General features: G+C 44.1%; 1 protein-coding gene across 8 annotated transcripts in view; it reads right to left on the bottom strand.

The window, feature by feature from the left end:
• Positions 1 to 14867, bottom strand: part of SNX30 (sorting nexin family member 30) — a 121748-nt gene that overhangs the window by 68968 nt on the left and 37913 nt on the right. For all 8 annotated transcript variants that reach the window (XR_007477860.1, XR_007477861.1, XR_004483045.2 and 5 more), the window contains exon 2: positions 7043 to 7234. Coding sequence is in view for 4 of the 8 variants with exons in the window: in XM_004269329.4 (XP_004269377.1) it covers positions 7043 to 7234 (192 nt within the window). In the remaining 4 variants the exon portion in view is untranslated. The remainder of the gene's footprint in view (positions 1 to 7042; positions 7235 to 14867) is intronic.

Here is a 14867-nt window from a genome sequence, read left to right as displayed (position 1 = left end):
CTCATAAAATATGCAGGCCAATAAAACCCCAACTATGAGTCTGTAGTAAGATTTTCCTCTGTGAAATTCAGGGTCTGACTTAGAAAGAAAAATAAAGTACTAATAAGTGTTTATCTCTATTTTCTAGTATCTGTGGTAAACAAAACAATAAAAAAGGAAGTGCACACCCACAATTCCATGACCAGAGGCGACCACTTTACAGTTTTGTTCTGTGTCCTTCCTTACTGTGTTCCAACTCTAGAATGCCCCACCAAGATCATAAGGTCATTCGTACACACCTAAAGTCAGGTCTACAAACAGGTAACCGAGCACAAGAGTTGTAATGAAGAACATTCATTCTCACCACTGCACCCTGTGAATATCTCCTTGGTCATCTCTAGGCATCACTGCCAAATTTTGTTAAGTTTAATACGTTGGAAGACCCAGCACGGAGCCACAGTAAAATCAATCCCCCAGGAGCACATCCAGTCCCTTGGGCCTCACCGTCCCACAGAAGAACTCCTCTTTATTCCCTAGGAGCTGATGGGTCCAGTGACTCTGGCCTGGAGCCTTTCCCAAGCATTTTCAGTCAACTGAAAAGTTGATTTTACAGTCAACTCACTCTAGAGAGGCTTTGTCTCTATCAGAAATGCCATCCGTCCAGGCCACAGCTGGATCCTAACAAGTCTGAGTAACCCCCTCCCCCCGAAAGAGAACCTCTTCCCTTATCAAATATCAGCCAGCCAGCCCCATTCTGTTTCAAAGCCCTGTAGCTCTCAGAGCACCCGTGAGTGATGCTGCAGAGTGTTCCGGCCTCCTTCTTCCGAAACGAGCTTCCATTTATTTCCTCCTCCTCAGATCTTCCCACCCAGCTCTCTGGAACACCCGTCCCGTAAGTAATAACGTCCTGTGGTTCCTCAACCTGCTCAAATTCTGAAAGCTGGCTCTCCCGAGAATACAGCCCCCTTGCTGTCCCATCAAGTGGAAAGCTGCTGGTGTTCTTACATTTCACAAACCTCTAAGACCAAGACCAAGAGTTGCTGTTGAGGGCTTCCCTGGTGGTGCAGTGGTTGAGAGTCCGCCTGCCGATGCAGGGGACACGGGTTCGTGCCCCGGTCCGGGAAGATCCCACATGCTGCGGAGCGGCTGGGCCCGTGGGCCATGGCCGCTGAGCCTGCGCGTCCGTAACCTGTGCTCCGCAATGGGAGAGGCCACAACAGTGAGAGGCCTGCGTACCGCAAAAAAAAAAAAAAAAAAAAAAAAAAAAAGTTGCTGTTGACATCCTGCTCCCTCCACACCACTCCTCCCACCCCGGAAAATCCTTTCAAGGCTCATGCCATCAGGTTACAGACACCTCTACCTCTCCTCACACCTGTCATCTGCTGACACCTCTGGCCTTCCTCCTGATTCCCCTGAGAGCACCTCGTTCTCGGGCTTCATAACCTGGTGCCCTCAAGACGCAGGTGGTTCCCACACACAACACCCACCGCTAAGCCAACTACACCTCACTCCACTGCCACGGCCTCTCCACAGACTCTGTCATCACACAGAAGTTCACACATCTCCCTCTCTAACTGGCACCTCCTATATTTCGGACTCTTCCAGCTCCCAGTACCCCTGGTTTTTCAGCCTCGGGACCTACAGTTCTTGACAATCCATCCACTCCTGTCTTTACTTTCTTCCTTCCTCAGCATCAATTCCACCAACCATCACTTCAGCATCTCACTTGCCCACATCCTGAATGCCCCTTCCACACCGTCATTCATACAACTGGCAAAAGTGCAGCCACCTACTGCCTGCCTTTCTAGACTTAGGCACAGTCTGGAAGAAAGAGAAAATCAGGGAAACACACTGACTGAAGCAATAAATTCTACAACTGGACGCGCAACACTGTCAAACAATCTCTTGATACTTCCTTAGTCAACCCTCTTCCCCATTTTCCCCATACTTCCTTAGTCGGCTCTCCGTGAGTTAACGCGAAGCCTGTAGAAGTTTTGAAAGCTTCTAAGCCCCACTTCGAAACCTCCCCCTTCACTCTTCACGAAGACCTCATCATCTATTCATAGAGAAAACTGCAGATATAAGCAAAGAACCCCTCAACATCCTGCCACAAAACAAAAACAAACCACTTCCCTTCTTCCAGAAACAATGGGAAAAGTATGCTTCCCCCATGAGAGGCCACTCCCTCCCCTCCACTTCTGCCGGGGACACTCTCCGCCCACCTCCTCAGAGGCTTCCATCCTACTCTCCAACCTTCAACCCACAGTCTCCTCCACCAACAATGGCCACGTGGCACTTAAACAAGTCTCTTTCACCCTTAAAAAGCAAACAAAATGCCTCTCCCCCTCAAAGCCACATCCCCTCCTCCAGCTACTGTTCTCTCACTCACTTTCACTGCCAAACTACCAACACTCACCACGTCTTTTCCTTACTTCCCACTCATCCTAACCCACTGCGCACTGCTGTACCACCACCCCAATGAAGCTGCTCTCACCGTAGTCATCAATAACCTTCTCATCATTAAATCTAACATTCACTTTGTAATTCTTACATATAACTTGACCTCAGCAGCATTTAGCCTGCGTTGACCACTGAGACACCTGAAAAGAGGAATTAATTGGGGCATAAGCCTAGGAGATGACTATCTGGCGATGGGATAAAAGACAAGAGGAGGACGGCTTCCAAAGGGAGCTGAGGGCTGCTCTCTGTTTCCCCAACCTCCAGTCTATCTGCACATCATCATCAATTTCAACAGTCAGGCCATGGTAGTAGATGACCGTGCTGGTGGGGGGGGGTGGGGGTGGGAGGGGCGGTGCGGGTTACTTTCTGGAAAACCATGTCTTCTGAAAGCAGAGCACAAGACAGAACTGGGTTCAAGACAGATCTGGGTTCAAGTTTTAACACGTATTAGTTGCATGTCTTTGAGCAATTTTCTTAATATCGCTGTGTCTTAGTTTCCTCATTTGCAAAAGTTAAGAATACTACCAGTACCTACTTCACGGAGTGTGAGGATTAACTGAGGATATATTTAAAGCACATTTATTTTAGCACAAAATAAATGACAGCTCATCCACATGGCGGAGCACTACTGCAGTCTTAGAAACAATGGCATAAGTGTGCTCACTGGCATTTACTAGCAGAGGAAGACATTTGCATTGTATTAAGTGAATTGGCCGCAAGTAAAATACTCATTTTTGTGAATGGATAGAGACAAATAGTTCAGAGAATTATAAATGATTATTTCTGGCTGGTGAGCTTGTAAGTGTTCTTTTATTTTATTGTTTTAGCTTACTTGAGTTTTCCAATTTCTCTATAATGAGCACATATTACTTACATAAAATAAAATTTAAAGGGTTTCTACTGTAAAAAAAAAAAAAAAGTACAGCATATGGTAAATGCTCAATAATTAGCTATTATTAAGATGTTACTTTCTAGACGCCTACAGAGAAAACTGCCAGGATCTGCCAGCCCTGAGAAAGCCTCTCTCCACCACTGGAGAGAGAAGACAGCCACGCCTTAGACCTCGGTGGGGAACACTTTCCCCGCGTTGGCTCTCAGCCCTAGGCTCATTTTACCTCAGGCAAAAGCAGCTCTGTACTTTGTCCAGCTTTTGTCATCAGGAATCTGAATCAGGCCTGGGAGTCAAAGCTCAAAGTCATAAAGTAAGTATTTGTACAACCTCGTCCTCTGACCATTAACTTTGCTTGAGAAGCTCAGCAGGAGTGGGGTGCTGGGACAAGATCAGGAGTTTGGGACCCTCTGTTCCCGTCTGTCCTCTCTCTCATCCCCACGCATCCCTACACGTCCTTTAATACAACACTCAGAAAAAAGGTTCCAGATGCATCACCAACGTATTAAACCTGGTGTCACTATTTGAAACAGGAAAAGAAAAGGACTCTGGTTTGAGATCAGAAGTGGAATTCACGGTAAGAAGTAAAATTTAATCCTGCAACAAGTTCACCCTTAAGGTGCTGTCCTCGAAGCCAAGTGAAAATGTGGGACTGGAACTTGGAAAGGTTATCCTAAGACATTATCTGACTCAGAGGAAAAGAGACAGAAATAAGAGCACAATGGAGAAAGGGGAAGGAAGGACAGAGAGACAGCAGAGGAGAGAGTGGTGAGCTGCAGCACGGGCATCAGCCTGAGAATCCGCTGACAGGGAGAGAAACTGCAGGGTGGAGGACAAGCAGGGCTGGGGAAGCATCAAGACAGGTGAGCACGGCTGTGCCAGGCGATCACCTTGACATTCAGCTGTTTAGAGCACAAATTCAAGAAAAGTGTGTTTTGCATTTCACTGACTACAGGGTACAAGTTGACACTAGGGAGAAAAAAATAAGTAACTGGAAATGATTCATGGGGGGTATGTATATCATCCTAAGACCTCTGAGGATATAATACACATCTAAGCACCTAGCAATGTTGAGAAATACTACCCAGTGCCAAAAGAGACAGGGGCAGACTGTGTGAGCGCATATGCCTCTGCACACATACAAATTTTCAAATGTGAACCAGGTGTGGAAAAGACAAGGCAGTAATATAGTGGTACAAGGCAGAAAGTTAATAAATATTAGTTCCCACTCTTTTACTCCTCCTCTCCCTGACATTAAGACTAACTACCTGTATGCAGAAAACTATAAGACACTGATGAAAGAAATTAAAGATGATACAAACAGATGGAGAGAGATACCATGTTCTTAGATTGGCAGAAACAACACTGTGAAAATGACTATACGACCCAAAGCAATCTACAGATTCAGTGCAATCCCTATCAAACTACCAATGGCATTTTTCACAGAACTAGAGCAAAAAATTTCACAATTTGTATGGAAACACAAAAGATCCTGAATAGCCAAAGTAATCTTGAGTAAGAAAAACGGAGCTGGCAGAATCAGGCTCCCAGACTTCAGACCATACTACAAAGCTACAGTAATCAGGACACTATGGTACTGGCACAAAAACAGAAATATAGATCAATTGAACAGGACAGAAAGCCCAGAGATAAACCCAAACACATATGGTCACCTTATTTCTGATAAAGGAGGCAAGAATATACAATGGAGAAAAGACAGCCTCTTCAGTAAGTGGTGCTGGGAAAACTGGACAGCTACATGTAAAAGAATGAAATTAGAACACTCCCTAACACCATACACAAAAATAAACTCAAAACGGATTAAAGACCTAAATGTAAGGCCAGACACTATCAAACTCTTAGAAGAAAACATAGGCAGAACACTCTATGACAAATCACAGCAAGATCTTTTTTGACCCACCTCCCAGAGAAATGGAAATAAAAACAAAAATAAAGAAATGGGACCTAATGAAACTTAAAAGCTTTTGCACAGCAAAGGAAACCATAAACAAGACCAAAAGACAACCCTCAGAATGGGAGAAAATATTTGCAAATGAAGCAACTGACAAAGGATTAATCTCCAAAATTTACAAGCAACTCATGCAGCTCAATAACAAAAAAACAAACAACCCAATCCAAAAATGGGCAGAAGACCTAAATAGACATTGCTCCAAAGAAGATATACAGATTGCCAACAAACACATGAAAGGATGCTCAACATCACTAATCATTAGAGAAATGCAAATCAAAACTACAATGAGGTATCACCTCACACCAGTCAGAATGGCCATTCATCCACAAATCTACAAACAATAAATGGTGGAGAGGGTGTGGAGAAAAGGGAACCCTCTTGCACTGTTGGTGGGAATGTAAATTGATACAGCCACTATGGAGAACAGCACGGAGGTTCCTTAAACTAAAAATAAAACTACCATACAACCCAGCAATCCCACTACTGGGCATATACCCTGAGAAAACCATAATTCAAAAAGAGTCATGTACCACAATGTTCACTGCAGCTCTACTTACAATAGTCAGGACATGGAAGCAACCTAAGTGTCCATGGCCAGATGAATGGATAAAGAAGATGTGGCACATATATACAATGGAATATTACTCGGCCATAAAAAGAAAGGAAATTGTGTTATCTGTAGTGAGATGGATGGACCTAGAGTCTATGATACAGAGTGAAGTTAAGTCAGAAAGAAAAAAATACTGTATGCTAACACATATATATGGAATCTAAAAAAAAAAAAAGGTTCTGAAGAACCTAGGGGCAGGACAGGAATAAAGACGCAGATGTAGAGAATGGACTTGAGGACACGGGGAGGGGGATGGGTAAGCTGGGACGAAGTGAGAGAGTGGCATGGACATATATACACTACCAAATGTAAAATAGATAGTTGGAAGCAGCCACATAGCACAGGGAGATCAGCTCGGTGCTTTGGGGCAACCTAGATAAGTGGGATGGGAGGGTGGGAGGGAGATGCAAGAGGGAGGAGATATGGAGATATACGTATATGTATAGCTGATTCACTTTGTTATAAAAAACTAACACACCATTGTAAAGCAATTATACTCCAATAAAGATGTTAAAAAAATTGTAAAAAGACTAATTACACCAGATTATAATCATGTTCTCATCACAGAGCTTCAGGTTGATACAATGGTTGATACAATGATTAATAAATTTCAAGAGTAATGAGATATTAACATCTTAAACAATATCATGATAGAAAATAAGTGAAAGTACGGGGTTTAAAAGTTTCATTTGAGGGCTTCCCTGGTGGCGCAGTGGTTGAGAGTCCGCCTGCCGGTGCAGGGGACACGGGTTCATGCCCCGCTCCGGGAGGATCCCACATGCCGCGGAGCGGCTGGGCCCGTGAGCCATGGCTGCTGAGTCCAGAGCCTGTGCTCCGCAACGGGAGAGGCCACAACAGTGAGAGGCCCGCGTACCGCAAAAAAAAAAAAAAGTTTCATTTGAAAGACTGTAGTACAATTTCTCCTTCATTTTAAGGTTAAAAGAAAAAAAACTTATGCATAATCCTTTTAAATCTGAATATATCCACTCTCCCAAAAAGCTACACTCACAATTGTCATAAAGGTGAACAGAGTTGTACAAAGGAAGGGAAAAAGGAAAGGCAGGAATCATGGCGGTAGGACTTCAATTCTCCAAGACACTCTAGACAGGTGGAAGATAATAAAAAGACCTACTTTGGTGGTGATCCTGTAAGTGATGTAGGTCTCCATCGTACAGACATGCTTCTTGGGATCATCAACCGTGACAAAGAGGTCTCTGGTCTCACCATCGATGTCATCATCAAGCTGTAGTCTGTTGAGAAGGGAAGATGAAGAAGCCGGACTTGCAGGGCCTGCTGGAGTACCGCCGTTGGGCAAAATGAGATCCTGAAAGAAGAAAAGAATCATCTTACAAAGTAGCTAAAAACACACACCCGGAGAACACCAGCAACAGAGGCTGGTTTAGCCAAACCAAGAAACACCTCTAAATACAAAAATAACTTTCAAAGAATCTGATCCTCTCCTTACCGTTTCTTAAGTGAAAGAGTCTTTTACAACCAACAGAAACACGACGGGCAATGCTCTACACCAAATCCCGTCGATTCACGTGTCAGCAAGCGCTGCAGGAACCAACAGTTCAAGGACAGAGAACATGACAGCCACCACCGGCGTCAGACTTCGACAGAGAAAGAACTCCTGAGCACACCACATTGTCTCTTTTTCCCACTTTCTCAAGACCGCCACTTGGGCCCAGGTAAACATTGAGGGGCCAGAACCCTCTTAAATATCCAACACATTTAAAAACCTAATCAACCATCACAAAGAGACAGCTAAACATTACGTGCCTCCTGGAATAAGTTCACACCACCACCTACGAAGCATGCTTGCCAAATATGCTGGCTATGAGTCCTGAACAAATCTCTAGACACACCACCAATTTATAGGCAATACAGCAAGAGTGAGGAACATGTAGAACAAGTACTGCGAGGACGCAGTCAGCGGCATCTACACAATGTGAAGCTAAAGAGAACCGAAGACCCAGTTTCTTCAATAAATAAATAAATTGTAAGGAAAAAAGAAATACAGGGTTGGAAAGAGCACCTACAGATGTAATGAAACTTAAGAGACCTACCAACAACTGCAGTGGGTCACGATTAAAACACAGGGTTAAAAGACTTTGAGACATTCGGGAAATTTTGAATATTGATCAATTATTTGATGACATGAAGGAATTATTAGGTGTGATAATGGAAGTATTATGATTTTACAAAGTCTTCATCTTTTAGTAACACATAACTAAAGTATTCACAGATGAAATGATAGGATGTGTGGTATCTGCTTCAAAATAATTAAGGTCAGGTAGTTGGGATATAGATGATACAAGATGGCCCAAAGCTGATCACTGTTGAAGCTGGTACTTGCAGGTTCACTATAAATTCTCACCTCTTCTGTATGTGTTTAAAATTTTCCGCAATAAAAAAGTTTAAAAGGGGTGGGGAGGGGAGCAAGTACCAGAAAAGAAAGGGAAGGAAAGATTAAAAACTTATGGACTTCTTTCTTCTTAGGCCTCAGTAGGAAGCCACTTGAATCAATTATGTCCCTATACTATTCAAAAAAGATGCAGTCTTCCAGTTACCTTTTCTGGCTTTAAGATTTGATAAGAGAACAAAGCCCTACCTAGCAGTAGATGTGAAAGCCTCTGAATGTCACCTTGGAATCATTAGAAGGCAAAGACTAAGGAATATGGCAAGAAAGTGACATGATACTAAGCAAAGAGCCTTGGTCAGGAATGTTTTTTTGCATTCCTGACCTGTGGGTAATCAGATCACAGGCTGGGCGTGGGTCTTTCCCCAGAAGGATCTCTTCTTGTGTGCAGGCTGGATATGACTTAGCCCCCAGAGAAGAGAACATACAGGAAATGAGAAGTCAATCTAGCCGTCATGTCCATAAGCTCCAGATGAAGATGGCACATCTGGAAAGAGAGTATGGAACAAGGCAGAGGGAAGCATGGTCTGGGGTCGAGGGCAATGTCACCCAACTCAGTGGGTGATGGAAACTAAACAAAAAAGGTACCCTCCTTTGTCTCCCTGACCACAGATAATTTAATCACATCCTTACTTATGCAATGTCAAAAATACTTTTGTAATTACTGAAAGGGTACCATTTCACAGAAGGTACTCATGGGAATGGACCCCACCCCTCCACTTCTCAGCCCAGGGTCTTGTCAGCTGGGAAGGCAAGCCCCTCAGCAGCTGCTCTCCGTGTGGACCACAGAACCTGGCTACAGCAGCATCCCACGACCTGCTTCCTCAGCACACTGATGTCACTGAGGGCATGCAGTGTCCAAATCCCAGGGTCTAAGGATCAGCAGGGGGACATCTTCTCTGGAGCGCTGAGACAACCATCACATCTTCATCATTTCAGTAAATATTTAAACACTGACCTCAGGCAAGGCACCATGCTAGGCACTGAGGGGCCCACCCTTATATTTTAACAACACTAGCTCACTGGGCCTCAGAAAGGCTCCATCACCTATGGCTAAACATTGCACAAAAGAAAGAATGAATTCAAAACCTTTAGTCAGATAAGCCAACATCAGCTCAGACAGCAATTTTCCACAATCTGGCCTGAACTGATCCTGGAACCCACTATGCTGTTTCATATTTTCTCATCGTTGCTTACATAGTGCGCGCACGCACACACATACACACACACACACACACACCCCTCTTTTTTATGTAGAGGGCTCCCAGGATCTCACAGAAATCTTCTCAAATGCCCCCTCCTTCTAGAATCCTTCCTGGATCCAGCCCCTGACAAAATTAGTCACTCCCTTCTCAATACCTTGAAGATACTTCCACTGAAGCAATTTTCACAGTTTTATTCATTTATTTACATATATAACTTATCCATAAGCACTGTGCATCCAACAACTGTAACTGTGCCTTGTTCACCTTTGTGTGTCTGTGATTATCCATCCATCTGTCTGCCCGTCTCCCAGTGACTCCAGGACAACTCCCCTAACCTCAACTCCCCTAACCTTTGCTCTGGGGACCTCAGCCAATAATCCTCCAGGAACGGCCCACATAAAGGTCTAAAAGATCTTGGCCAGACAGTGGGAACTGAACTATTTCTCAAATCAGTTAGCAGGGGTTGGGGAGGAGAAAGTCACGCAGACCTTGTCACACAGCAGATTCTTTCCTTTAGGACTACACAACCAGGGAAGATACCCACACCCTTACTACAGGGTGCTTCCCGTAATATTATTTGAGCATATATGAATAGCAAATGAGCTACGGATGCCTGGACTTTCCTATAAAGGGCTGCTACCGTCTCCGCCTTCCATGGCACGTCTGTGCGCAGGGCTTCCACATTCTTATTTCGCTGCCCTCTACGTCAACCTCAACGTGGTGAGGTTAGCAGACAGATACTATCTCTACTGATGAGGAAGCCGACTCAAAAAGGTGAAGGACTTCTGTATCCAAATGTATGGAAGCCAGTTATCACTCTACTGAGTTGAGCTAAGGTATCTGGTTCCTAGTTCAAGGGTGTTATCAAGCTGGATGGCTTTCCCCAACCCAACACTGTCCCTCATCTCCATTCTCTGGCCATAAATCCTTCTGGGTAAACATGAAGCTTCTGTTTTTAAAGCCAGTTGAGGAATGTTTACATTTTCCCTTAGGGTCTTAATACAAGTTATCCCCCAGATAACTCCCCTCAAGATATGGTCCCCATGAGAAACAAACGTGGAGGGAAAAGACAAAAATCTCAGGAGGAAAGGGCAGGGGCTTAGGTGGACTCAGTGACCCAGGCTCCTCTACCCTCAGAGTCCTCCGGTAGCGGGTTTGCTTCACTGAGACCTGAGTTCTAGAGCACGTATTGTGGGAGGGCAGCACCTTTACAACTAACACGAATTACAAGAAGTGAGAGAATCCCTTGGCTCAACACAAAAGCCTCCTGTTTCATTGTTGCTGCCCTACAGTCAGTCCTCCTTACTGCAGCCAGAATGCTCCCTAGAAAAGGTCAATCAAAACATGTTACCCCCCCTGCTCAGAACTCTGAAAGACATCCATCCAAACACATTCAAAATAAAATCCAGACTCCCTCCCATAACCCACAAGGGCCAACATGATCTTATCACAGTCTCTGACCTCATCCCAGACATTCTCCCCACTGCCCTCCAGCTCATCCTGCTCTACACACCTGGCCTTGGCTCGTCTGGACCTCAGGGCCTTCACACTTGCTGCTCACTCTGCCTGGAACACTGCTCTCCCCTCCGATTGCCACTGGCCTGGCTCTTCTCCTCAAACAGGTTTCTGCTCAAATGACACCTACTCAGAGAGGCGTTCTCAGCCCACAAAAATCTAAAAACATTCCTGCACCCTCCATCATTTTCCAGTCCCTTCCCTGGCTTTATTTTCATCATAGGACTTACCACTGTCTAAAAATATATTATATATTAATTATCTGTCTGTCTGACTTCCCACCAGTCTGTAAATTCAACAGGAGCAGAGACTGTGTCTTCTGGAACACAGTAGGTACTCAGTAAGTATTTGATGAATGAATGAGTTTTAGAAGTGACCCAACTCAATCTCTTGCCAATAGAAGGTACTCAATAAACGTCTGTTGAATGACAACAAAACTGAAGCTAACCTGGACGGACTGCCGAGTTTTGAATCCCGGTTCTACTCTTTACTAGCAGCATGACTTAAGTAAATTCCTTAATCTCTCTATTGCCCCAGCTTTGTCATTTATAAAATGGGTATAATGGGATTGAGTTAGTTAGCCTATGGAGCAATTGGAACAGTGCCTGGTACATGGTAGGCGTTATATCACTATTAAAATACTCAAACAAACAAACAAAAAAGTCAACGTGTCTGCAAGTATTCCGGCATCCCCTTTAGACTATGGGGCTGGGTTCACAGTAGACCATAAGTGCTGCTGAAAATTAAAATCGCACCTAGAGTCACAGTTGGTGCCCTAACCACATCTTCCTTAATGACTTCCCTGTGGCAATAGATATATCTACGGTAGCCTTTGTGAGAGTTACAACTACATAGCTGATAAATACATGAAAACTCCTCAACGCTCCAAAATATCAATTCTTGCTATGTAGTTTCAGTTATAAGAGAATTTCTTCTCCCCATCACCCCTTTTTACTTAGGAAGAGGAATACATAACCAGGACACTTTGGAAACTGCCCTCGCTCAAAGAATTTCAGTTATAAGATCCACCATTGCGGTCAGCCAGCTGCAAGAGAGATTATTAAAATAACGTTAGTCACCAGCAAAATTCTATATTACATTAAACATAGGGTTTATGAAAGAAAGTGGTATACCTTAAGGGCCAATACAGACTTAATAAAAACAAGTCATGCGAAAACACTCTAATTTCTCTTTTTGATACTATTAGAGGAGTGTGGGCAACGTGATGATCTCGTTTCAGAAAAGCCTGCCAAAGCCTCTCGGGGCATCCCGACCGCTACAGGAGAATGAGAGCTCTCTGAATGCACAGACTGTACCTGACTTGTCTTAATGGACCTCTCTCCTGCCAGGCACACAGGAGATGCCTGAAGAATGAATGTGCCCTGCACACACTGAACAGAACACTCCTGACTGCTGACTTTGCTGTAAAGTTAAATTTAGGCCAACTATGGGCAATAACTTCAAAGGGAAAACCTCAAAATTGTTCTGTTCACAGATGTTCATAACAGATCAAAGAACACAGAGTGAACCCTGGAAAAGCTCCAAAGGCTCGCTAACCAGGAAATGATCGTGTTTACATTAATAACAATGTTACACACTCATTGAAAAATTATAAATCTAGACTTCTAGATAAATGCAGTGAATTAATAAGCTCAGGTCTTTGCTTTCTCCCTCTTTCCCCGTTCCAGACAACAACCACCTGAAGAACGGGAGAGAAAGAGCAGTGGGGGTGCGGCGGGGAGGGGCGGGCGCATAGTGACTGGAATGAGTACCAGATTAGAAACTAGGAAAGGGCATCACCCAAATGCCAAAAGTTTTGAAGATTTCCTACAGGAGACAATTGGGACTCAACTGAGAAAAGAACTAAGAGGTATCTTTAACCCATGTCACTGAGGTTACTTAGAGTTCTCAAGGTTACCTAAGAAGTAGAAAGTGTCCCGAACCCTCACAGACACTCTAGTTTGAATTTGCAATTGTCTGGAGGGATGAGGGTATGGAAGGGCCCACAGTGGGGCAAAGGAGGACCCCCAGAGTGTCTGGCTGCTGTGAGCAAGGGGATGCCAGCACAGGCAGATACACCATGTGAGGCCCACCAGCAGATGGTGCCTTGCCCCCAGGGCTTCATCTAGCCAGGAGGGGTAGAGAGGCAAGAGAAAGGTCAGGGGAACAGAAGGCGCCTGCTTGCACCTTCATGAAGTCAGCTTCCCTGGGTAGGTCCACCAAGCACAAAGGAGGCAAGACCGCAAATTCTGAAAAGGCTGGACTCTACCGAGATGGGGAGAGCACCTAAAACAAGATGGAAGCCAGGCTATACTGGATCCAGACACAGAGAGGAACTAGGCCAAGTCTTCCTGACCGACTGTCCCTGACCCTGGTTTTCTTTCTTCTGATTCCTTTTCCCAAGGGGAGACCACTCAACTGATTTGTCAACTATTATTCCACTCAACCTAAGATCCAAGAAGACAATTCTAACATCAGGTAGAAACAGGGAGATCCAGGGAATTCCCTGGCAGTACAGTGGTTAGAACTAGGTGCTCTCACTGCCGGGGAACTAAGATCACGTAAGCCGTGCAGTGAGGCAAAAAAAAAAAAAAGAAAGAAAGAAAGAAAGAGAGAAAAAGAAAAAAGAAACAGGGGATCCAATAATTCACTTCTGGTGAGAGGCAAATAGCAGGCCTGTATTACCTCATCAGACACAAGAAAACCGAAAAATATACCAGCCTATATCAATTCATCATTCAGACCCAAGAAAACCAATACATGAGGAAAAGCAGCACAGTCCTTAAGAGCAGATAAATATATACATTTGAAAAGATTTATCCCATAAAACACTACACTTTAGTCCACATCTACCTTGTGCTCCCATTTAAAAAAAAAAAGTCAAAGTGGAAGAGAACTGTACTTTACTTCACTGTACAGTAGAAACTAACACAACATTGTAAAACAACTATACCCCAATTAAAAAAACAAAAAAAAAGAAAGAAAGTGGAAGAGGGGGAATTCCCTGGTGGCACAGTGGTTAAGACTCCACACTCCCAATGCAGGGGGCCAGGGTTCGATCCCTGGTCAAGGAACTAGATCCCATGTGCATGCCTCAACTAAGAGTTCACATGCCACTGCTAAGGAGCACTCAATCTGAAACTAAAGGAGCCCAGCTGCCGCAACTAAGACTCAGTGTAGCCAAATAAATAAATAAATATCTAAAAAAAAAAGGAAAGTGGAAGAGGGAATAAAAAAATTAAAGCAGGGCTTCCCTGGTGGCACAGTGGTTGAGAGTCCGCCTGCTGATGCAGGGGACACGGGTTCATGCCCTGGTCCGGGAAGACCCCACATGCCACGGAGCGGCTGGGCCCGTGAGCCATGGCCCCTGAGCCTGCACGTCCGGAGCCTGTGCTCCGCAATGGGAGAGGCCACAACAGTGAGAGGCCCGCATACTGAAAAAAAAAAAAATTAAAGCATAAATTGAAAACAGAAAAGAAAGAGTAAAAGTTATAAATAAAACCAAAATTTAATTCTTCTAAAAGAATTAAATATAGAATTGTATTAATATAGAATAAATATAGAATTAAATATAGAAAGAAGGAGGGGGAAAATGAGCAGGCAATAATGATTTAAATCTTACCTCTGTGTATGATTATAAATTACAAGGATGTGCTATGAATAGCTATGCTAATAAACCTGGAAGCCTCTTTGGCCATACATTGCAGCAAAATGTACGGCCAAAGAGAAATTAAATTGATGTAGAAAACCTAAACAACTAAATAACCTCAGAACTGCTGTCAGAGAACTTTCACTGAAAGGTGAGCTAAGCCCCA

Source organism: Orcinus orca, chromosome 6 (assembly GCF_937001465.1).
Source record: "Orcinus orca chromosome 6, mOrcOrc1.1, whole genome shotgun sequence".
Taxonomy (NCBI): Eukaryota; Metazoa; Chordata; class Mammalia; order Artiodactyla; family Delphinidae; genus Orcinus; species Orcinus orca.
The sequence above is the reverse complement of the archived record's forward strand: the minus strand, read 5'-3'. Positions and strand labels throughout refer to the sequence as shown.